The sequence below is a fragment of the Phyllostomus hastatus genome, unplaced genomic scaffold (assembly GCF_019186645.2).
Source record: "Phyllostomus hastatus isolate PE091 unplaced genomic scaffold, TTU_PhHast_1.1 phas_contig_98, whole genome shotgun sequence".
Classification (NCBI taxonomy): Eukaryota; Metazoa; Chordata; class Mammalia; order Chiroptera; family Phyllostomidae; genus Phyllostomus; species Phyllostomus hastatus.
The window spans coordinates 6,558,259-6,582,424 of record NW_025333999.1 but is presented as its reverse complement, the minus strand read 5'-3'; the positions used below and the strand labels follow the sequence as shown (position 1 = coordinate 6,582,424).

Genomic DNA, 24,166 nt, shown 5'->3' with positions numbered 1-24,166 from the left:
GACAATTTCACTCCTAGGTACAGATCTAACAGAAAGTATCCATCCACACAAAAACTTGTATGCGAATGTTCACAGCAGCTCTATTCATCATAGTGAAAAAGTGGAAACAACCCAAATGTCTATCAACAGATGATGAATAAACAAAATGGTCAATCCACACAATGGAATATTACTTGGCCACAAAAAGGAATGAAGTACTGGTATAGGCTACAACATGGATAAAGCCTAAAAACATGCTGAGAGAATCCAGACACACAAGGTCATGTGTTGTTTGATTCCAGGATATATCCAATATGTCCAGAATTAGCAAATCCATAGGCACAGAAAGTAGGTTAGTGGTTGCCAGGGACTGGGGAGGAGCCATGGGGAGTGACTTAGTGGGTTTGGAGTTTCCTCTTAAGGTAATTAAAATGCTCTGGAACTAGATAGTGGTAGTGGCTGCACAGCATTGTGAATATACTAAATGCCACTGAATTTTACACTTTAAATGGATTAATTTTGTAATACTTAAGACTTTTTTTTTAAATAGGGGAGCTGGATAACAATGATCTCACGGGGCCTGGGCGACACGTACGATTTTCCACCCCAAAATGTAAGAAAGTTTATTTAGAAAGTCGCAGAGGTAGAAGAGGTGGGGCTTTAGGAAACAAGTTGCAGAGACAAAAGGGTCTTTGGAGCTTAGGAGAAAGAGGCAGGGAAAACGCGCCTCGAAGTAAGAAGAGGGGGAGGAGACAGGAAAGGCAACAGCAGGCTCCCCTAAGAAGACCGTCAGGACTTCATTCTTTTAAAAGCCCATTCTTAAACATGAGCAAAGTTCACCGGCCTCCTGAATCCCCTAAAAGCGCTAGGGGTGAGTGGCGGCGCTGAAGCGACTCCTATCCGCCCACATTAAACCCTACCAGGACAACCCAGTGGCCTACGCGCGCTCGCTTTGCATAGCCACGCCCACTCACTCGGGCAACCGAGGGCTCCGCCCCCCACGTGTTTAGCGCTTGCCCCCGCCCCCTTCACGCCTTCACTGCGTCTCAACAGAGGCCAAAGCCTGAAGGCCTGGAGACCTCATAAATAATACCTCACGTCAGCGGCCGGTGGGCGGGGCTTCGACGGGTTTGGCTGAGTCAAGGTTATGAATAATATATAAGCGGGGCCTGGAAAGGTGTGCCTGCCGAGGCGGAGTCCAAGAGCGGAAATGACCATTGAGGTGGGTCATTCAAGCTTCATGAATATGCCCCTGTAAGCCCGGGGCGTGACTACGGGCTTCGTAGCCCGCAGGAGGCGTGGCCAGCCTTGTCTCGTGAATTTCAAAGCACGTCGGCGGGCCTTACGTCGTCCGCGGCCAGCTTCGCCGCATCCTGAGAGGGCGTGTGCAGGGCGTCATGAATAATGCAGCACGTCAGCGGGCGGCGGGGCGGGGCGGGTCTGGAGCGCTGGCCCTGGAGTCTGGAAGGGGGGCCGGGTAGCGATGGTCGCAAGATGGCGGCGCTGAGGGAGAGTCGGAGCTACGGGCTGTCGTGCGGGCGGGTGAGCGACGGTAGCAAGGTGTCTGTGTTTCACGTGAAGCTCACCGACAGTGCCCTGAGGGCCTTCGAGAACTACCGTGCCAGCCAGGTGAGCGGCGCGGGCCCCGTGCGGCCGTCGGGGACGTCGGGGCGCGGGCCGGCCTCGCGCGCCTCTCGCCCGGCGTCCGGGCCTGGGGGCGCGGGGTCTGGCGTTCGGGGTGCTGTTTGTGGGCTCCTTGGCCGGCATGGTGCAGAGAATCATGTTTCTTTTCGGCATTGGGAGGCGACACTGGTGGGCGGTTTGGGCCAGCCAAGGGGTCCGAACCCTCGCGCTTGGTCCGGGGGGCGTTTGTGTGGCACCTGGAGGCGTCCGGGGCCTTCCCCTGTCCACCCGGAACCGAACTGTTCACCTCGCCGGGGGAGGGGTGTGGGGTTGGGGCTTCTCCGGCAGGGTCCCTGGCAAGGGTGGGTAAGTGGGGCACCGCTGTCAGGGTGCCTGTGGGGTTCTGTACCGTTTGTGTGCGGAGGCAGTCTTTGACTTTTTCCAGTGAGGACCCTGGAGTTGGGCTCACTCTTGGTTCTTGGGAAGGAGAGTTTGCGTAGAAATTGACAGCTTGTCTGCAACTCCTCCCACTGCCTCCCCCCACCCCCCAGGTGACCTTGTTTCACTGGACACCTTTAGAGAGTGGGAGTGTTTTGTGGAGAAGAAGCTGTGAATGTAGGGGGTCGCTGACGTGGTGCTTTTCTCAGGTTGGGAGCCGGTGGTGGGGACTTGGGAGGGAACTCTGTCCACAGCACCTGGCCGCTGACTTTCAACTTCTCAAGGGCCTATTTGGGCCCATCTGGGGAAGTTCAAGACGTTTCATTTCTGCCACCTGGTTCAGGGCAGGCGATGGGGAAGAGGCTGCTGTGCACCTTCTTTTAGGCCTGACTTTGGGGCACATCTGGGGCTGTGGTCAAACCTGCTTCTTCCCATTTCTGTTTGTATCATGGCGCCCTCAGTCTCTGTTGGGACAGAAGTTGCAGGTGCCCGGGTGATCAGGTCCTGAGGGGAGTGGTTTGGGAGCTCTTTTCTGCCTTGCCTGGTGTGGGGGCTTCATAATCAGAGGTGACTGAGGAGGCCTCCCTCAGTGCGTGTATGTATTTGTGTTTACTAGGGATGAGGGGGCCTTGGGGCGGGTGAGGAGAGAGACTAACTAGGAAGGAATGTGGCTTTCTTCCTGCCCCAGACTTGTTCAGCACTATTAGCTAAGCTGGGAATTTCTTCCCCTGTTTCATTACTACCACTTCCTGGGTGCCCACCCTTCCCGGGCTTCCCATTTTTGGGGCAATTTCCTTCCTGTTCTGGTGTCTCAGTTTCCCCTTAATAGAAGTGAGACCTTATCTTTTTTTTCTAAGTTCTCATCTTGTCAGAAGGATTCCCCAAGGTGAGGCTGAGGCACTCCCTGCAGGGGAGGAAGAGGAGAAGGTAGGGAGCACAGTGGTTGACTTGAGCCTCCCTTCCCTGAGGAATTCCCTTCCTGAGTCTGACTTGTCCTGCAGGAAGGCAGACTTTCCTAGAGGGAGCTGGGGGAGAGCTCATGAGTCATGTAAATAAGGTGAACTTGGTACCTGGTCACTTTGGGTTAGGAGCCCCGCCTTCCCTGCCATGCTGCCCTCACTTGATCCATTGGTCCGGAAGGCCTGCCTGTGCATCCACCTCATGCTGTCACACTGCTATTTTTAATTTAGGGTGTTGGTTACATCCCCTAACTAAGTTAGATCTTCCACATGTGAGGGTGAAGGTAACTGCACACTCAGGCTGGTCCCATGTGGAGCCTAGCTGTATAGGTTAGAGTCAGTTGCTAGGAGGGGCTCCCTCAAAGAACTTCAAGCTGTCCTGGCCAACTTGGCTGTCTGGGCTAAAATTTAAGGGACCCAAACTTGTGTTTTTCTCAAAAACAGTCTGGTAATTTAAGTGACTTGGCAATTTTTTGTATTTAATCATACCCATTGGACATTGTGGTAGACTGGGCTAAAATGAGGGCAGCTCAGGTGCTCTTTGGACTTTTTGGGTGCTGGGTATGGGGCAGGTGACTTGAAGAACTTGTTTGTGTGACCAGAACAATATATTGGTTGTCAACAAAACCTCAGATGTGCAGCTTTGTCAATAATGTAGAGTTTTCTCTCTCTCATGCTGTGGTTATATGGGTTTGCCAATGGCAACTTGTGGAGAGGGTTTTATTTTTACTTTTTAATTGCGAAAAGGTTTGTACTAATTCAGAAGTAGCAGGGGACGGGAGAGGAACTTCCTGTAATCCTAGCTGTTGGACCGGCTCCCTTACAAGTCCCCTAGATTTCTCTCTTCAGAGGGATCTGAAGTCTGAGCTGCCTTTGTGCAGACCTTGTGGCCTGCCTGGAATTTGGTGGAAGGTGAAGATGTGGTAATACACACAGCTGCCAGCCATCCAGACTTGGGCTTCGTGCGATTTATCCTTGAATATAAAAATTCAAGAGAGTCCTGAAGGAGCCATTCTTGTGGATCTTCTTTTTTGCTGTGATGGGTTACTTTCAGGAGAGAAGACAGAGGAAGAAGTGTGGACACAACCCATTCTTCCAAGACAGCCTCATGTGCCAGCTCAGAGAAGCTCAGAGAAGCTCAGAGAAGCTCAGTGGTCCCCCGACCGCTCTGAGGAAGTGACCCTCCCTGGGGCACCTGCCTCGACCACCTGGGCATTTTATTGTTGGATTTGGTGGGCTCCATTGCTGGATAACCTTTTCCTCTCCTGTGTGGAGAGGAGCATATTGTTATTAAGGGAGAATTGAGGGCCCAGGGAGAGGCCTAAGAAGCCTGGGGATTGGAGCCTGTTTAGGTTTGAATCTCACCTCTACCTGCGTGGGGTCTTGGACCAAGGCCTGATCCTTGCCAGGCCAGTTCCTTTTTCTCATAGCACTGAGAAATCCTAGCACCTGGCCTTCTCTGAGCCCTGGCTCCTCCTCTTCTTATGGCTGTGAGGGTCCCAGTGCTTGGCCCTCTCTGAGCTCCATATCCACTTCCTCCCTGGCCTGTGGGGATCCTTTTGGCATGTGTGTGCCCTCAGCACCATCCTGACTCCTCATGTGCACTTGGTGCTTCTACCCAGAGCCAGTCCTTGTCTGGAGGTTAGAGTGGAGCCCTGGAGACGGGGGACCTGGACTCTTGCAGCTACCTGAATTTGACTGAGCACCTGGTCTGTGCAGGGCCACTACTGAGGATCTGGAAGTTCACAAGTGACCAAGGCAGGCTCCTAGTGTCATGAGCTGACATTGTAGAAGTAAGAGACAGATAATGAACAGGGCAGCACAGAAATCAACACAAAGAACTTGTCAGTGGTCATTGTCAGGAAGGAAATAAAATGGTGCAACATGATGGCATGGGGCGGGTGACATGAAAGGATTGAGAGAGGTGCTTCTAGGAGATGCCAGAGCTGAGGTCTGCTGGGTAAGGGGTCCAGGCAAGCTGGGTGCACAGGCCTTGAGACATGAGGGGCTGGGGGAGGGCAGCTGCAGGGATGTGTCCTTTGAAAGTGTGTATGGGCGGGGGGTACAGGAGGCCTGCAGTGAATACACCACTACCGTTCTGGAGCTGTACTGGGTGCTGCTTGCCTGCTGTGCAGGGGACGGCTATGTGCATGTCAGCCTGGGCACTGGTGGCAGGAGGAGCCTTAATTTAGCTTCTCTTTCCCCTCACAGCAAGGCCCTGGGAGGCGGTCTTGTCTCCCTTTCCTGGAGGGCACCTCACTTGGCCCTGAGCAGGGCAGCTTCTTGCCAGCCTTGTTTGCTTTATAGATGGGCCACCTCTAGGACTAGGTGGCTCTGCCCCTGTTGGCTATGGGCCAGACCCCTGTAAACCCTTTATTCTTTTTTTTTTTAAGTAAAGATTTTACTTATTTTCAGAGAGAGGGGAAGGGAGGAAGAAGGAGAGGAAGAGAAACATACATGTGAAAGAAACATCAATGGGTTGCCTCTCCCATGCCCCCCACTGGAGACCTGGCCCACAACCCAGGCATGTGCCTTGACAGAATTGAACTGGTGACCCTTTAGTTTGCAGGCTGGTGCTCATTCCACTGAGCCACACCAGTCAGGGCAGCCCATTGTTTTTGACAACACTGCCAGGAGGATAAGCTTATTGTTCCTGCTGTGCTTTGGGGGCAGTTGAGGCTCTGAGGAGCAGTGTCACCTGCCTGAGGCCAGTTAGATTGTCCTTACTGGCCAGGTTCCTCTTAAGTTGGGAGGGCGCTTGAGCCACTGGGACACAGCTATGAAAGGGAGTCACGTTGTGGTCTCAAGTTTTAGTTAAAATGCAAGTGTTCCATGCTCCTGTGAATATTTGTGACACGAGTGGCCTGCAAATGCCTGAAGGTCCTATGTCTGTTCTGTGCCCCCTTTCCAAGAAAGCCTAAAGATGACAGTGACCACCAACTTGGGATTGAGGCCCATATGTCAGCACTGGCCTGAGCCACACACTGTACTTCATCTGGTCCCCTGTCAGCCTTGTGTCAGAGCAGTTAGGAAATGGGTGGAGACTCTGGGAGATACAGCCCTTGGGAGGAAACACCCAACTGGGCTGGGCTGAGAACCAGGTGGACTCCAATACCCTCTCTGGAGAGCTGTGTTGGGCCCTTTGGGCAGAGAGGAGCAGGCTGGCCTATGGGTGTCAGAAGCGTGTGTCCAAAGCATGCCTGGAAGCATAGGGGTTCAGTTAGCTTGTGTGTTTCAAGGTGGGCATGTGATGGTTTGGATGGAGTGAGTCGCTCCCAGAATGCCCATGTTTCATAGATGCTGGAGAGGGTGAGCACCCCCAGTGTGGGGTAAATGCTGGTGGTTTCTGCAGGAGGCTGCAAGGCTTTGTGAGGGTCCGAGCCTCCCTGCCATCTTGACTTGACTAGACCTTTGGCTGCATGCCAGTCTCCAAGATGGCAGTTTGTAAACAGCAGGCTGCTCTCTGAAACCCACCCTCCCTTGACTCTGCTACAAGGCCAGAGTTCATAACTCTTGAGGCAGTTTTGACATCACACTGGGATTGTGACATCGCTGGTGAATCCTTGAAAAACAAGGCCACTACTTTTCTCCATTCTTCGTGGCTCTGGGCTGGAGCAGACCATGTTTTGGGAATCTGCTTCTCTGGGAACTGCGCCCCTTGGCTTGGCAGAGCCCAGCTGGCAATCCATGCAGTGCCTTTGGGTTTGGCCTCCCCATCCTTAATTTTCAGCACCTTGCTACCTGCTCTCTGCCTTTATGACTTTCTCCTTGGTCTGAGCTGCACAGTCAAAGTTGTCTGAGATCTCATCTCCAGCAATAAGTGGCTACTTTGCTGTCATCCCAGAACACAAAGGGACACTTTTGAGAACAGTCCCCTCAGATGAGCCCTTGACCTCTAGTACAGTGAGTGATACAGACAGCCATGTCTTGCAGTTGTTTTGTCACTTTTAAAAAAATGTTATTTACTGATTTTTATTTTATATTATTTATTTTACAGACAGCCATGTTTTGCAGTTGTTTTGTCACTTCTAAAAATTATTTACTGATTTTATTTATTTATATATTTATGTGTGTATTTATTTATTAAAAGGCTTACTAAGTTTTTCTTTTAAGATTTTATTTGATTATTTTTAGAGAGAGGGGAAGGGAGAGAGAAAGAGAGGGAGAGAAACATCAATGTGTGGTTGCCTCTCATGCACCCCTTACTGGGGACCTGGCCTGCAAATCCAGGCATGTGCCCTGATGGGGTATTGAACTAGTGATCCCTCAGTTCACAGGCCAGCACTGAATCCACACTTGAGCCATACAGCCAGGGCTATTTACTGATTTTTAGAGAGAGAGAGAGAAACATCAATTTGTTGTTCCACTTACTTATGTGTTCACTGGTTGCTTCTTGTATGTGCCCTGATCAGAGGTTGAACCTGCAACCTTGGTGCATCAGAATGACATCCTAACCAACTGAGCTACCCAACCAGGGCTTGTCACTTTACTTCTTATTGAAAAAGCTGGTGCCCACATTAATCGTCTAGAGGGGAGCTCTCCTGTCCCCACACCAAGTGGCTGTGTAGAGTCTGATGGTAGTTATATTCTCAGGCTGGGTCCCTTCTAGGCCACAACTGTTTCACTTGGTCAGGGGGCAGATTTGTAACTTTCCACAGCCCCTCTGGAAAGGAGGGGAATCTCACATGTTTGTAAAGTTCGAGGGTTCACCAAACCCTTGTTTAAAAGCAACATGTGTGGAAAATTTATTTCTTTTTGACTATAAAAGCAGTAAAGCTCAGTGTAGAAAACTGGCAAAATACCTAAAATACACTATTCCCACGGCTGCTGTTGGCTCCTTGGCACCTTGTTCTGTCTTGCATTCAGGTACTTTGTTATCACAGTGGTGTCCTTGTATAATCTTAGGTCTCACTTCTTCCCTGACACCGTATAAGCTCTTTTTTTAAAAAATCACAATGGTAAGCTTTACTCTTCAGTGGCTTCTGCAGCACTGCACTGATCCTAGATTCCTGGGTGCACACAGCCATCCTGAGTGGAGTGGGAAGCTGCAGGTGTTGGGCAGTTGAGGCCTGGGAGAGATGCTGTCTGGCCTTTGGGTGTAGATGGTCAGGGAGGGAAGGCAGGAAGGCCTGTGCTGGGGCAGTGTTGGGGGCCAGTCAAAAGGACAGATGTGGGAAGGATGTGGGTCTGGTAGGAGTAGGGGACATTGTTAACCTTTCCTGATTCTGGCTGTGGTGCAAATGCCTTCACTTACTAGGCTCTATGCTCATGCCTGAGCTAGGTGTTTGAGAGTTAGGTCCCATGGCATTCTGGAATCACCTTTGGCTGGAGGTAAGACGACTGTGGCAGGAGAGCTCTATGGGTCTGTGGCAGGTGGGCACCATTGGCACTGACATCACTGTTCCAAAGCTATGTCTTTCTGGGTTGCCACCTTGCCCCAGGGCATGGATGTCATCAGGTTCTTGCCAGCATCCTGACAGTGCAGTTTGAAGATGGTTTTGAACGGAAGTGGTGGTTGTGAGAGCCAGCAGCCTTTCTTATTCTGGTTCTTGGATTGTATTCTTTGTTCAGGGCATTTGGATGCCAGGTTTCCCTTATCGCCCTGGTCTTGACCAGTTTCTGGGCAATGAGTGCTCTGTATGCTGGGGGAGCCAAGGTCAGGCCTCAGTGGAGGTGCTGCACCCTGTGACAGTGCCTGTGGGTCAAGGTCACCCTGAGTCAGCCTCTACAATGGAGCAGTCCTGGGAGAGTCAGCCCACCTTGGACAACCCCACCTTTGAGAAATTAATGAGCTGCAGGTGATGCAGGGCTGAGGTTAATCTTCCACAAACATCATTGGTATTTCCTTAGTTCTGCAGAAGGGGAGACTGAGGCTCGGTGTAGGGTCACCTTGCTTGAAGATGTGCCCTCCCAGCTGCTCCTATTCCTATCCCAGGCCTGTGATGGGGTAAGGCATGGGCCCTTCACTTTTTTCCTTACTGCCACGTCCAGTTTAGATACTTAGGGTGGATGTCCCAAGCAAGGAGGCACCTTGCTGAAGGATGCCACACATTGGGATCTTGTGCCCTGTCTTCAGCCACTTCCTCTGACAGCCTGGGGACTGGGCCACTGGCTCTCTCCCCAAGGCTTAATGACTGCTAGCTGAAGCAGTGCCTGCAATTGCAGGGGTCTTCCAGATCAGTTGAATGAGATGTGTAGATGCTGATTGCTCTTGCTCTTATGTGTGTCCTGCAAATGAAAAAGTGCAGTATTTATTTTTAGAGAGAGGGGAGGGGAGGGAGAAAGAGAGGGAGAGAAACATCAATGTGTGGTTGCCTGTTGTGCACCCCCTGCTGGGACCTGGCCTGCAACCCAGGCATGTGTCCTGACTGGGAATCAAACCAGCAACCCTTTGGTTTGCAGGCTGGCACTCAATCCACTGAGCCACACCAGCCAGGGCTAAGAATTTCTTTTTTAAGTAAAGAAATACCTTTCCCCAGTTTCTTTAGCAGCTTTCCCGCCAGGATGGCCCCCACAGAATATTGGAGAGAACTGGGCCCTCCAGTGTGCTCCAATTCTCCATCCCTCCAGCAGTCTTGGGAGTGGCAGCAGTGGAGTGGGCAGCAGACGGGCTGGAAGTGCTGGCTCATTTTCTGGAGACATGTCCTGCCAGGTCTGGGGTGGCTGCTGAGTCCTCTGGGCTGGTGGCTGCTGCTGAGGGAATGAAAAGAGTCAGGTCTGGAGCCTGGGGTAAAGTGGCTCTGTCTCTGCCTTCAGGTTATACTCCAGCCTGTGAGTACTAGGGCGTCACAGGCAGCCTCGAGGGGCCAAACCTTCTCCACTCCAGATTGCTCTTCTTCAGAGATTTGAGGTAGGGGTTCTGTCTCCTCCGTCATCCAGCCTGGGTGAGCAGGGCCCAGGAAAAGGTGTTTAAGGACTGAGTAGCAGGGACTGACACCATTTTTCCCAATGCCCCTCTGCCTCTTTGTGGGAAGAAGTGGGGGGATGAGGGAATGAGGGGCCTGAAGAGTCCTGGCCCACTTCTCCCCTCACGTGAACACATGGCCCCCATGTCCTGGCTATCAGACTGACTTGGTCAGACCTCACTCTGTGGCCCCCACATCCCTGAAGGGGAGGCTGACCAAGGGCATGGTTATGACAACCGTAGGCGATGATGACACAGGGAGGGGGAAACTCTATATGCAATGGGCAGGAGGTGCTTTTAGGAAGTGGGGAAGGCCAGGAAGAGGCCAAGATTGGGGATGTCTCTGTGTGAGATCTGAGAGAGTGGCACTGGAGGGAGGCCCAGTGGCAGGGCAGGAAGTTGAGGTTAATTCCATCATGCAAGGAAGCCTGACTAAGCGACTATGGCTGCTCTGCTCTGCTCCGTGCAGTGTAGATGGCTCTAGCCCCTTCCTAGGCTCACTGTGGGGGACTCAACCCCACCCCAGTTTCACTCTCCTGGGGCTCTATTCTGTGACTGGCGAAGGTCAGTGAGGCTTTGGTAGTGCTAAGACCAGTCAGCATGAATCTTTTCCTGGGATCTCTCTGAGCATTAAAAAATTTTTTTTAAATTGTGGTCACATTGGGGTGAGGTGGAGTAGGGTATGGAGGGATAAATGGTGATGGAAGGAACTTGAGTTGGGGTGGTGGAAACACAATACAGCGTACAGATGATGTGTTGTGCAATTGTGCATCTGAAACCTGTATAATTTTGTTAACCAGTGTCACTCCAATAAATTCAATAAAAAGGAAAAACAATAAATAAATAAATTGTGGTAAAATACAATACATAAAACAAAATTTACCATTTTATTTTTAAATGTACAGTTCAGTGACCTTAATTTAAGTACATTCACATTGTTGTTCAGCCATCACACCATCTACCTTCAGAACTTCCTCATCTTCCCAAACTGAAACTCTGTCTCCATTAAATACTAGTTCCTGCCTTCCCCAGGCCCTGGCACCCACCTTCTGCTTCTGTCTCTGTGAATCTGACTACTTTAGGGACCTCCAATAAGTGGAATCATGGTATTTGTCCTTTTTGACTAGCTTATTTCACTCAGAATGTCCTCAAGGTTTATCCATGTTGTAGCAGTGTCATAATTTCCTTCTTTTTTTATGGCTGAATAATCCATCATATGGATGGATCACATTTTGTTTATCCATTCATTTCTCAATGGACACTAGGGTTGCTTCCACCTTTTGGCTGCTGTAAATTAATCCTGCTGTGAACATAGATGTGCAAACATCTCTTCAAGACACTGCTTTCAGTTCTATTGGGTATATAACCTGAAGTGCGATTGCTGGATCATATGATCATTCTGTGTTTAACATTTTTTTTTTTCTTTTAAGGGAGGGAGAGAAACATTGATGTGAGAAACATTGATTGGTTGCCTTCCATACACCCCCAACTGGGGACCTGGCCTGCAACCTAGGCATGCACCCTGACTGGGAATCAAACTGGCAACCTTTTCATTTATGTGATGAGGTTCAATCAACTAAGCCACACCAAACAGGGCTATGTTTAACTTTCTGAGGATCTGCCAGATTGTTTTCCATAGTGGCTATGCCATTTTACATTCCCACCAGCAATGTACAAGGGTTCCAACTATTCCAAATCCTTGCCATCAGTAGTTCAGTAGTAGTAGTGGGATGAGTAGTTCTTTTCTGTTTTTTGATAGTAACCATCCTGACTGATGTGAGATGGTCTTGGACCCTTTAAAATACACTAGGATGAATGTGACTGTTCAGGAGAGTTAAGGTCTGCAGGGCCTCCAACACCTGCTGGACCACTGGTGGGCTCAGGATTCCCTGGGTTATAGGTGACAGAAAACCTGACTCCAGCAGAATGGGGGCATGGTGGCTCCCACACTTGAGGTGGTCTTGAGCTGGCTGTAGGTCATGCCTAAAGTAAGATTTTGAACAGCTCACCTGGGTGCAGATGACAGGAAAGACAGGGACAGCTGACTTGGCCCTGTTTGGAGGAGTGGAGATGGCAGTGAGTGCAGGAGCCCAGCCCTTGTCAAGACCCTGGTCTCTAAGATGGGAGGGTTAGTAAGTATCTGGGGGGCCTAGAGTGTCTTTGGGGGGAGTAAGAAGTGGAGACTGAGGGCTGGGGAAGTGGGTGACATGGGCTCGGCCCTGGGTGGTTTGTTCTCCCCAGCCATCACTACCACCCTGACCCTCGCAGTGGCAGGACTTCTGTGTCCCCCCGCCAAAAAAAAAAAACACAGAGGGTGATGGGGAGGGCTGGGCTCTGCCCTGTAGGTACCTCAGGCTGATGGGCCCTTCCCTGGTCAAGAGCTCAGATGGGGCAGAATTTCTACTTTGGGATTTGTCTCTTGGTGTCCTCTGTGGAATCACAAGGTGACTGGTGTGGAAAATGGGCTTTCTCCCAGGTGGGAAGTGGCCTGGAATCCTTGAGGGTCGAGAGCTGCCCCTTTTGGGGTACTGGGCAGGCAGTGGCTGTGCCATTGTCTTGGCCGTTTTCTCCAGCCCTTTGGGCAGATGCAGCCCACTTGGCTCCTCCAGCAGGGGAGGGTAAGCCTCTGCTCCTGTTCTGCTGCCCTCCTCTTTCTCCTGCACAGGTCTCACGTGGCTGATCTAAGGGTGGTGGCTCTCTCATGCTGTTCTTTAGGGCTCTGGGTGGCCTCACCTTCCACTGCCTTGAGGAGGATAAGTGGGTTGGGAGGCTCCTTTTTCCTTTCTTTAAACAGTGACTTCTTTGGGGAAATTCAGCTTCCTGTTGTGGACCCTGTGGTTCTACCCACACCTGGAGAGGTGGTTTAAGGGTCCCAGTGTAGCGTTAAAACAAGGAGAATGCCTACTACATCAGTCAGGACAGCCTGGCTTGCAGGGACGAAGAGCTGGTGAGCTCAGTGTGACCTGCCCTTGATGGGGACCTCTTGCCTGTGGTCTCTCTGAAGTATTTCTTTCCGAGTCCTAACAGGGATCCCCTGCCTTGTCCCCCTTCTGGGTGCTCTGCTTCCCTGTGGGATTGGTGGTGAAGCTCATGGGCCTCTTTTTGCTTCCAAGAGTCTGCTGTGCTCAGTGTTGCTGTCATAGCTGCCAGCCCCTAAAACCAAGGCTTCCAGCATGTTCATTATAGTGTTAGGCAAACAGAATTGGATCAGGATGCTGACAAGGTAGACTGTATAGTACATTCTTTTTTTCAGTGTCAGTCTTAAAATTTAATATGAGTAAGTAAACCATGGCCAGAGGGGCAAATCTGGCTTATTGCCTGTATTTGTAAATAATTTTATTGGGACACAGTGGTGTCATCTGTAGCTGCTTTTGTGCTACAAAGGCAGTAAGTAAGTCTTTGCAACTGACCAGCTCTCAAAACCTGAGATACTGACTCTCTGGCCCTTTATAGAAATGAGACATTGGAGGTTATTTGGTCCAGCCCCTTCATTTCATTGATAGGATGCCTTGAGGATGGTGGCTGATGCAGGTCATGTGGTCAGTGTAGATTTAATTGAGCCTCAACTTGAGGGTGCCCACTCTGGGACTGGCTGCCTCCCTCCCAGTTTCATAGAGATGTGAATATTTCCCACCTCATTTGAGCCTCTGGGTTTCCCCAAAGCTCTTCTCGGCAACAGCGTCAAGCCTGGTGCAGCTTCCTGTAGGTCTGCCTTTTTATTTGAGCCCTGCTGGTGAGCTCTGGAAACACAGGGCTAGCATGTGAGTCTCTCCTGGAGCTGGGCCGGCAAGCGTCTGCCTCTGATTCCAGTCAAGCTCTGGCCAAACTCTCCTGGCCACTGACCTCAGCTCTGGGCATACAGCAGGGTTGGGGTCATCTTCTTTTTTATTTTTATTGTTGTTCAATTAAATTGTTCTCATTTTTCCCAATCTTCTGATGGGGTATCGTGCCTGCTAAGGAAGGGGTTGGTTGTTCTCACAATGTCTTTGAACACATGCTAGGTGGCATGAGGAACTATCAGAGGACAAGGACTTCACATGGGTCTCTTATTTGGAGAATGGGCAGCAGACATCTCCTTCTGCCCAGGAGTGAGTTCTCCGTTGGTTAGGGGGCTTTATTGAAGCTTTTGGAGCTTTCTCAGCTTGGGATGAGTGCCATATGTAGATAGGTTCTGAGTTAGATATCAGTGGCCTGAAGAACTGGGGAAAGGCTGCTCAGGCAGGCCTCCCTGCAGAGGGGCTGTGGTTTCTAGGTTCTGTCTGCAGAAATGGCATGATTTTGCGCTCTCTCTCTCTCTCTCTCTCTCTTTATTTATTTATTTATTTGTTTGTTGTTGTTGTTGTTGTTAAAGATTTTATTTATTTATTTTTAGAGAGGGGAAGGGAGGGAGAAAGGGAGAGAAACATCAATGTGTGGTTGCCTCTCACATGCCCCCTATTGGGGACCTGGCCTGCAACCCAGGCATGTGCCCTGACTGGGAATTGAACTGGTGACCCTTTGATTCTTAGGCCAGAGCACATTCCATTGAGCTACACCAGCCAGGGCTGATTTTGCCCTTATTAATCTTTTGATGTTGTTTCTCCCTTTTCAGAATCGGTGGGACTGTTGAACTGCTCATAGGCTGGGCAGGGAGATGGGGCATGAGGAGGTCTCAGGGCAGGGGGACTGTGGGGAGATGTCTGAGGCAGAAGCAGGACTCAGCTAGAATAGTGTGTTCCTTTTCCTGGTTGCACTGTTTTTGGTGTTGGATGCTCATAGATGTTTGCTTGTTCCAGAGAAATGCACTCTGCTCATATAGGATCTGGCAAGTGGGATGAGGGCAGCCAGCACCTGGTGCCTGTGCCCAGCTTGTCTCCAACCTGCTATGGGGTTGGGACTAGGCCGTGCTGACCCTCTTACCTATGCATAGGGTCCCACTGATTGAGAGACTTGAGAGTAGAGCCACCAACTGAGTGATCTGTGTTAGCTCCTCCTGACAGCAAGTGGAACCGTGTTAATAAATAAGTATTTTGAAATATTTATTTATGTTTTTACTTTTGATTTTTAGAGAGGAAGGGAGGGAGGAGAGAAACATTGATGTGAGAGGGGAACATTGATTGGTTGCCTTCTGTATGTGTACCAATCAGTGACAACCTGCAACCCAGGTATGTACCCTGACTGGGAATCGAACCAGTGACTTCTTGGTTCGCAGGATGATGCCAAACCAACTGAGCCACACTGGCCGGGGCAAGAAGTATTTTGAAGCAGCTTCTGGCCTAAAGTATATGATTGATATGTGGCCCTTCCTGCTCTTAGCCCTGACATCTAGCATCTCTTTGGGAAAGGTCCTCCTTTGTCTCAGAGCAGACGAAGTTAATGATGCCATTGGGTGAGCCTGGGTGACAGGGGGCCCAGTGAACGGGTCTGCCATTGCCTGGGTATGCAGGTTGAGGCTCACAGGCTGTCAGCGGAAGTTGGGCTGATACTGTGCTGGGAAGGCACGAGGTTTTGGGCTCCTTTCTCCCCTGGGCTTGGGGGGTGACTCACCAGGGTCTGTGCCCCAGAGCTGTGGTCTGACACACTTCATTTAGGCATCTTCACATGGTTCCTCCTGCTGCCTCTCCTCTTCCTAGTCTTGGTTTCTTACCTGTGAACTCACTGAAGCCCAAATGCTTTCAGGTGACAGGAATTGCCAAGTGTGTGGGCACAGCTCAGCCTCTGTAAGTGGCCAGTCTGAGTGGATGTGGCAGCCACCTTCCTTCATGCCCTTTTCTTGGGGCCCAGTGCTGTTCTTGGGGCTTATATGCAGGAGTAAGCACACTACGTGCTGCAGGTGTGGGCCTCTCTCTGCTGTTGCAAGGCTCAAAGGGCTGATGAGCTTGGGGGTGCTGTGGGAAGGTCACTAGAGGGTACATACAGAGTCCAGGTCTCCAGGTGGTCAAGCTGGGGCTGGCTCTGAGCCAGCCTGAAGACCTGGGAATGCTGCCTGCTGTTTTGCGTTCACATGGCACACAGTGGGCCTTGACACTGAGGTTTCGGGCGCCTGAGGTGCTGTCCCTCCAACAGGTGAGGGCCAGGGCCGGGAGTTGGGGCTTATTGGTTCCAAACCCTCACTGGTGTTGACTGCACATGAGCTGAGTGGTTGCAGAGTGGTAGTAGTGAGGGCAAGGGAACTGGCTGAACAGTGGCACCACCTTCTGGGTCTCAGTTTCCCCCTCTGCCATGTGGGGATCATTGTGTTGTGGGCTCTGTGCCTTCCTTCCGTGCACAGCCTCAGCTATCCAGGAAAATAGTCAAAGCCTGAGGTGGCTCTGAAAGGCAGGAGTTTTGGAGGCTGCTTCTCCTCCTGCTCCCATCACAGGTGAACGTGACAGAAAAACACACGAACACAGCAGTTTTATACAGCAGTCCAGGAGGAATCCTGAGGTCTGCAGAACATTTAGGGGAAATTCAGAAGAGTGAGCCTAATGTCATCGTTTTCACTCAGGATGTGCCTTCAGATTTTGTTACCCAGAGAGTCACAAGATTGCATTTTTAAAAAAAGAACAGAGTTGCATTAGTCAGCCCACATAGGCGGCCCTACCCAGAGAGCCTCCCATCCTCGGCCTGCACTGTCTGGCCTGTCTGCACAGTGGCTGAGCTCCTGTCACCTAGGACTGAAATACAGTGCTGTGTGCCCACTTCTTGCTGGTTCCTCCACCTGAGCAAGGGCCACAGTCGGCACAGGCCTGCCTCTCTCCCTCTGTAGGTACCTGTGCCCTCACCTGGGGTATCCTCTGTCCCTCCCCCCCCAACACTCCTGTCACACCCACAACCCATGGAAAGCATTTTGTCAGCATAGATAGCTATTTGTGGTCACGGCTCCCGGAAGCCTTTCTGCACCCACAGTCACGAGGCCTGCCTTGTGTTCTTGTGGCCATCACTCCAGCGTGGCCATGTCTGTTCACTGGGTCCCATGCTGCCCTGGAGCCTTCATTTATTTCTGGCTAGTGGACTGGGCATATGGGTCCTTAATGGGGGAAATCAAACCTTGGTGACAGGCCATTCTCAGGGCCTTCCTGTCCCACAGAACTCTGAGGTATTTGGTGGACTAATGTGGGGCTTCTACCACCTGTTACAAACTCCCTGTCTGGACCAGCCAGATGGCAGTGCTGCTGGGGCATGCTTGTGGGCTGTGATATGTGACTCCCGATTCCTGATCTTGCATCTCCCAGGCTCAAACCACCCTCACAGGATGCCTGGGGACCCCGTTGCTCAGGCCTTGGTCTCTTCTCCTCAACTACCTGGGGCTTTTGGAAATCTTCTGTCCAGTGTCAGTGTCCTTGCTGACTCTCCTACCTCCTCTTCACCAGGGGACACACTCCACAAGGACAGAGGTTTGGGGGAGGGCCTGGCAATTGCCAGGCCTTAGCTGTGAGCTGTCAACTTGACTGGCCTTCCTTTTCTGGATCAGTGCTTTCCAACTTTGTTTTGCTTTTACATGGTGCAGCCAGTCTTTGGGCCCTAGCCAGGTGTGTCAGACAGACCAGCAGGAAGTGCCTGGGATCACACTCCCTGTGTACATCCTGCTGAGGCCCATGGGTCTCGCCCATGACTCCTGTCCCTCCTTGCTGGCTCCCCTGAGCAGCTGGCCCCTGGCCCAGAATGCTTGCCTAGTCTGACCACACAGTTAGGGGGCAGGGCCAGCCCTGAGCTGCTGCCCATGGCTCCTGCCTTGTTCCCCTTTCCTCCCAACAGTGGGCAAGGGTTCACGCCACCTCTGCCGCATCCTGGCACCTTTCCCACTTCCTTTGGCATTCCGGATTATCTGATTCTTCATAATTTTGTGATAGTGTTGGGCAAAAGCTGTGTTTTTGTATATGTGTTTTTGTATCTCATTTGTATTTTTCTGGTGGCTTCTTGTGTGTTTTAACCACTTGTTCTCTCTCATCTGTGTGGTATTGTTACCATTCCCAGTTGGGTTGTCTGTTTTATTTATTTATTTTAAGATTTTATTTATTTTTAGAAAGAGGGGAAGGGAGAGAGAGAAACATCAATGTACGAGAGAAACAGTTGGCTGCCTCTCACACATCCCCAGCTGGGGACCTGGCCTGCAACCCAGGCATGTGCAATGACTGGGAATTGAACCATCAACCTTTTGGTCTGTAGGCAGACGCTGAATCCACTGAGCCACACCTGCCAGGGTGGGTTGTCTGTCTTTTAGAGGGGCTCACTCTAGCATGGGTTGACCTCAGGGCTTTCTCACTGCCTCATGAGTGTTGTCTGCTGGCCAAGTGTGTGAGGTTTTTCTTCTCCAGGCCTGACCCATTGCACTCCTAACCAAACAAGATCACCTCTCCCACTGGCAAGTTTTGGCCTGAATTAGCTGCTGGAAGTTGTCCTGGTGGTGTCCCCATGAGCCATGCTTACTTACAGGTTCTGCTGTAGGGAATTAAACATGCAAAGTTGGCACACAACTGGCCATTTGTCACTTTTTTGAGCATGACTGTGGACCCAGTTGGCCTAATGGCTTTGAAACTCTCAGGCCTGTTATTAGGCTGGTTTCCAAGATGTTGGGTTTGTTTCAGTGACCTTGTGACACATTAGTGAAAGCGCATAAGTGGTGCTGTGAACTGAAAAGTACTGAATTCTGTGTGACCACCAGCAGTTTCCAGAGTCTGTCCATATACATCTTGTGTTCGAACCCATGGCTCCAATTCTTCAAGCAGGGCAGTCAGGCTGCAGCTCTGGACGCTGGAGGGCATTGCCTACCTCTGGGGCTAAGCAAAGGAGCTCCAAGAAGTCCAGGCACCTGCGTTGTGCTGACCTCTGCAGGGAGTAGGACACGCCGTCCATTAGCCCTAGCATACAGCTGCTTCCTTGAAGGAAGCCCTTGGTTCCTCATCTATCTCTCTGTCCTGAAGGGACGGTTCCTGTTTCTACCCTTGTTGGAGTCAATTCCTGGAGAGGAGGCTGCTGACAGGTCCTGCTCCGAGGAAACAGGATTCAGTGTGCAGGGTTTCAGATGAGAGGGTTGACGGGACAGCTGTTCAAGGAAGCCATGACAGACATCTGCGTGGTGAGCTCTCTGTACGTCTGAGAGGTTCAGGCAGACATCCAACATGCACTGGGTTCTTCCAGCAATGCCAACCACACACACAGCAGATGTGGGGACATGAACACAGCCAGTAGTCAGGTTTCACTTAATGAGCATGTATTATTACTATTATTTTTGGCTTGCTATCACTTTGCTGAGTATTCTTTGAGATTGTTGATAGGGTTTGGGAAGGGTTCTGGGGTTTCAGGGTTCTCTTGGTTTGAGGTCAGGGACACTCCCTTTGTTAGGGCCTGGTCAGATCAACTATCCCTGATGGGACCTCCTGGTGTGCCCAGAGGCCCTGGGCATTCTTTCTCCCAGCCCCTGTCCTCTGTGGCCTGTTTGTCACCCTGGTGGGAGAGCAGACACAGTGAGGTCCCAGGGCCATGGTTACCCCAGTAACAATCCTTGGGGTTGAGTGTGTAACCTCGCTGTGCCCCATTTCACAGATGTGAAAGCTGACAGCCCAGATGTCAGTTTTCTGGAGGCCACACATCCAGTTAAGGGTCGGTTCCCTGACTCTGGCAGCCTTGCCCCCTTGCTCATGTCAGGGATTTCTGTGTTTTTTTTTTTGTTTGTTTGTTTTGTTTTTTAAGAATGTGGCAATGCCATATTTTCCAGTGTTCTGAAACATAGAGGCTGGAGCTGGAGGTCATGCAAGCAGCAGAGCCGGTTTATGCTGTTTGTACCTTGTTTCAGAGGTGAATTAGGTCATCAGCCCCGAGTGACGAAAGCCAGAGAGGTTAAGTGTCTGGCTGACTCAGGTCACACAGCTTTTAAATGGCAGATCCTGAAGCGGAAGTGAATCTTATGATCTCAGCTTCAGTTTTGCTCTCAATTCCCAGCAGCTGCCAGTAGCCCCTGTGCATTATTCTTGCTCTTTAACCCCTGGTTCCTGTCTCCCCTGGGACCAGATGTTAGATGTGGAAGCCAAACAGGTGTGCTGCTCCGATCTCTTGTAAGGAAAGGAGGAGACATTAGGTGCTGTCTCAGCTTTCAAGCAATGTCTGGCCCTTCCCAGGTCTGGGTTGGGTTTGAGTGGCTTGGGCCAGTATGGGGGAAGGAGCCCTGGACCTGGGGGTCTTTGCACCTGCATGGGGCAGCTATGGGCTGTGAGGAGGGCCATACAGGGCCCCCAGACTTAACCTGACCTCTTACCCTGGGCATTTCTGGGCTCCTGGACCAGAAGTCCAGAAAGAGTTTGGATTGTACTGGGCATTCTCACTGTTGAAACATGCGGCTGTCCAGTGCCAGCAAGGCCGTTTGTTTTCCCTTCCTGAATTTAACTCTGGTTGTCTGATGAAGCAGCTGGCTTAGAGTCCTACCGGTTGACTTCCATGATGGCTTAGATCAGCTGCTCTTGAAATCTAAAGTAAACCTTCAGGCCTGAAGTAAAATGGTTTTAATGACCTGGGTTGATGAGTAGGATACTTGATCTGGCCTCCTGATGTTCTGTGTTTCTGAAGTGACGTGTGTTCACTGGGAAGACTAAGTTAGTGTCAAGGCTACAGCTAGAGCTTGGCAGCAGCCTCCTCCCATCACCAGGGCTGCCTCCTTCTTCCTCCTACACAGACTGTCCTTTTCAAGTAATGTTTTAAAAAGTTGTGTCTCCAAAAAAAAAATAAATAAAGTTGTTTCTTGCATCTGACCTGGTTTTATTTGCTCAGGAAGATGGGTTGTCACCTAGCTGTGGTCTCACTTCCTTAGGTCACCCCTCAGGATGTGTTGGGTCTCCAGGACAACCCCACTGGAGGGTACCTGTGAAGAGTGGGCAGTGACCCAACAGGACTTCCCCAGGCTCAGGGTGAAGGGGGGCATTTCTCAGGCACTAGGCAGCTAGCTAGTAGGTCTCTCCTTCCTGCCAGTGGGGCCGTGGATCCATCCAGCTGTGGCCGTCCTGCTTGCCTTGCCCATTGGGTCAACCTGGGTATGTTAGAGATGGAAAAATATGCCATATTCCTGTCATTCCATCCTCCTGAGTGGCGTGTTGCACTCCCATTTAATGGTCTCTGTTTTCTGCTCAAACTGAAGCACCACACCCTGCATTTGGGAAGCTTCTCTGCTCTGGCCGGCAGCCTCGGCCTTGGAGGGGACAGAGGTGTCATGCTGCCTGCAGCCCAAGGTGAGCTCCACAGACTCTGGTGCACAGAGGGTCTTTTCCAGAAGGTGCTGGGCAAATCTTCCTGGCACAGCCTGGTGGCCACTACTGTGGCAGCAGCTCCTGCTTATCACCCTGGTCCTGAGCTGCCTCTTTCCTTTCTGATTTCTCAGACAAATCCCTCGGCTTATAGAAATGATTTGTCCTGCCCTGGCTGGCGTAGCTCAGTGGATTGAGCACGGGCTGGGAACCAAAGTGTCCCAGGTTCAATTACCAGCCAGGGTACATTCCTGGGTTGCAGGCCATAACCCCCAGCAACCGCACATTGATGTTTCTCTCTCTCTCTCTCTATATATATATATCTCCCTCCCTTCCCTCTCTAAAAATAAATAAATAAAATATTTTTAAAAAAGAAATATTTAAAATAAAAAAACCCCAAAAACCTCACACTTAAAAAAAAAAGAAAAGAAAAAGAAATGATTTGTCCTAATTAGCAAAAGTACCCCCTTTCTTCTCGATTACTCCCAAGGTCTGGTCTCCATGCGGAGGATGAAGGCAGCTTCTTCTCATTCCTCTCGTCTTTGGAGACTACATCCGGTTAGAAGCAGCATGGCCAGGTCACTGTGTGGTCGCCTCACACTGTGAGCTGCTCAGAGCCATGCTTTTCATTCTGGGGGTGGGAGGGGCTCTCAGGAGGGTCAGAGGCAGGGGGCATATACTTGTCCTAGCCTCTCTTGGTGTCATCTCAACCTGGCTGAATGGAGGTGCTCCCTGTTGGGAATGGGGAGATAATGGGGCAGGAAGGACAGCTGTCCAGGGAGCACAGTGTGTGCCTGAGATTGGGGTTGTGGGGAGGCCAGCAGACACTGGGGAAGTGTGTCCAGAATGGGAAGAGGAGGCTCAAGAGACTGGGTAGGGGCCAGGCAGGGGCTCCAGACAGGCCTGGGGAGAGGGCATTCGTGTCCAAGTGTTCTCTCAGTCATGGGATGTCTTGTGTGCCCACATGCGCCTGTGTTCATGGCAGAATAACGGCGTTTTAAATATGTGGAACCAAATGCTTCACAGTTCAGCTCTGAGTTTCCTGCTGCATGGAGATCCCCTACCACACCCCAGTGGGCACCAGGAAACATTGGTGGCATCAGTCCCAGAAGCACTGGTGTCGGGGTTGGGGTGCTAACATTCCATACCTGAGCTAGCACTTCACGTGGCTTATATGGTGAATCTTCATCCCAACTTTTTGAGACCAGGAGTAAATATTGGTTCAGAAAGAGCAGACTTACTGGGGCTACTTTTTTTTTTTAACTCCAGTGACATTATAAGCACCTTTCTTGTTTAGTCATCCATGACTGAATCCCATTTGGGGTTAGCTTCCAGTAAGTCAAGTGAGTCCTGGGCAGGGACCATGGCCCCTTTTGGCCACAGATCTCCTCTTTACTGCCTAAAATACTATGTAGGATTACCAAGGAAATACACTATGCAGAGAGTGAAACATTAGAAAGAAATGTGTGACCTCATAGCAGATTTACCGTGTTAATGTCTTAAATGGTGAGATTTAGCAGCAGGTCTAATTGCTGTAATTTTGGAAAAGTGGTGAACAAAAATGGCCTTTGAAGACATCAGCACAACTGATCTTTCCTGTGCTAACGCATATCAGAGGTGATGCCACTCACACTGCAGTAGCTTATTGCTTGCATTTATAACTGAAGAAAATGCTAAGTTTCAGTTGGTGGGAATGTGGTTTTTTTTTTCCTTCCCACCTAAATTCAAGGACAGCCCAAGTTTGAGATGTGTCCTGTGGACTTCTCCAATGCAGGGCCCTTAGGAGCTGTCCCTGGGCGGACCTCTATAGCTACTGTAGTGGATGAGGATGCTTCCAGGTCACAGTCTCAAGCAAGGTTCCTCTGAGAGGCAGGTGACCCTATGGCTGTGGCTGGAGCAGGCTTGCTGGAACCCAGAGCCTCTTGTGGTGCCGGGAACTCAGAGAGAGAGCAGAGGAGGGCAGGGATGGGTCAGGAGCTAGCGCCAAGGGCCTTGATGCTGTAATTAAGAGCTGTAATGCATTTGAGACCATCGCAAAAGGCATTTTCTGAGTCTGTGAATTAGGCTTCTCTAGAGAAACAAGAACAAATTTGAGGAGGGGCACTTATTTTAGAGAATTAACTCTCCCAGTCATGGGTGCTGACAAGTCAGAAACTTGTGGGGCAGACTGACAGGCTGGAGACCCTGGGAAAGGCTGATGTATCTCTAGTTCAAAGGTGGGCTGCAGGCAGAATTCCTTCTTCCTCCAGGACACCTTGATCTTTTTTCTTAAGGCCTTTTACTGATTGGATGAAGCCTATTCAAATGATGGAGGGTAATCTGCCCTACTCAGAGACTGCTACTTTAAATGTTGATCTCACCTAAGAAACACCTTCACCCCAGCATCTAGACTGGTATTTGACCAAACAGCTGGGTTCTATGGCCTAGCCGAGTTGATACTTCAAATTTACTATCACACTGTCCATGATAGTCATATAAGTAAGGGGAGGAGGAAAGGAGGGCTCCTGCTTACAGTGGGATGCCAAGGCCAGCGGAGACAGGAACTACATTTTATGGCCACCTCTGTGAAGCTGTGGAGAGGGGTGGGGGTGGGGCTGAGCCTGGGCTACAGATGGGGAATAGGCATCTGCTGCTTGAGGAGAAGGCAGACTTAACTGAGTGTCCCTGCCCAGGTGGTCAGAGTTAATGGCCCCATGTGAGCAGACAGACCTTTGGGGTACGTCTGAGGCCATAGTCACATCAAGGCATATAGCTGGAACACATAACGAGATTCATCATGGGCTACTAGGCAGACCCAGAATGTAGCATGGTCTAGTGAAGAAGGGGGGTGGGGGGGTCCTGTATTATCCTAAAAGGTCAATGCCCTAAAATGTCAAAGAACAGCTGAGAAACTTCCGGATTAAAGGTGGCTGACAAGATGAGGTGGCTTTGGCTGTGTACCATGCTTCACTTAAAAGGGAAAGCCATGCAAGGACACTGTTGAGCCAAGTGGCCATGTGGATGGTGGACAGTGGCACAGTGTCTTGTCAGTAATGAATGTAGTGAAGCTAGTGGCTGTCATGTGGTTACAA

At 50.7% G+C, this 24,166-nt stretch overlaps 1 protein-coding gene across 1 annotated transcript in view; it reads left to right on the top strand.

The window, feature by feature from the left end:
- Positions 1–1,417: 1,417 nt before the first annotated feature.
- The window catches only part of ELL (elongation factor for RNA polymerase II), a 60,457-nt gene continuing 37,708 nt past the window's right edge, over positions 1,418–24,166 (top strand). Inside the window, exon 1 of the mRNA XM_045853377.1 lies at positions 1,418–1,608. Coding sequence (XP_045709333.1) covers positions 1,474–1,608 — 135 coding nt within the window. The 5' untranslated portion in view covers positions 1,418–1,473. The remainder of the gene's footprint in view (positions 1,609–24,166) is intronic.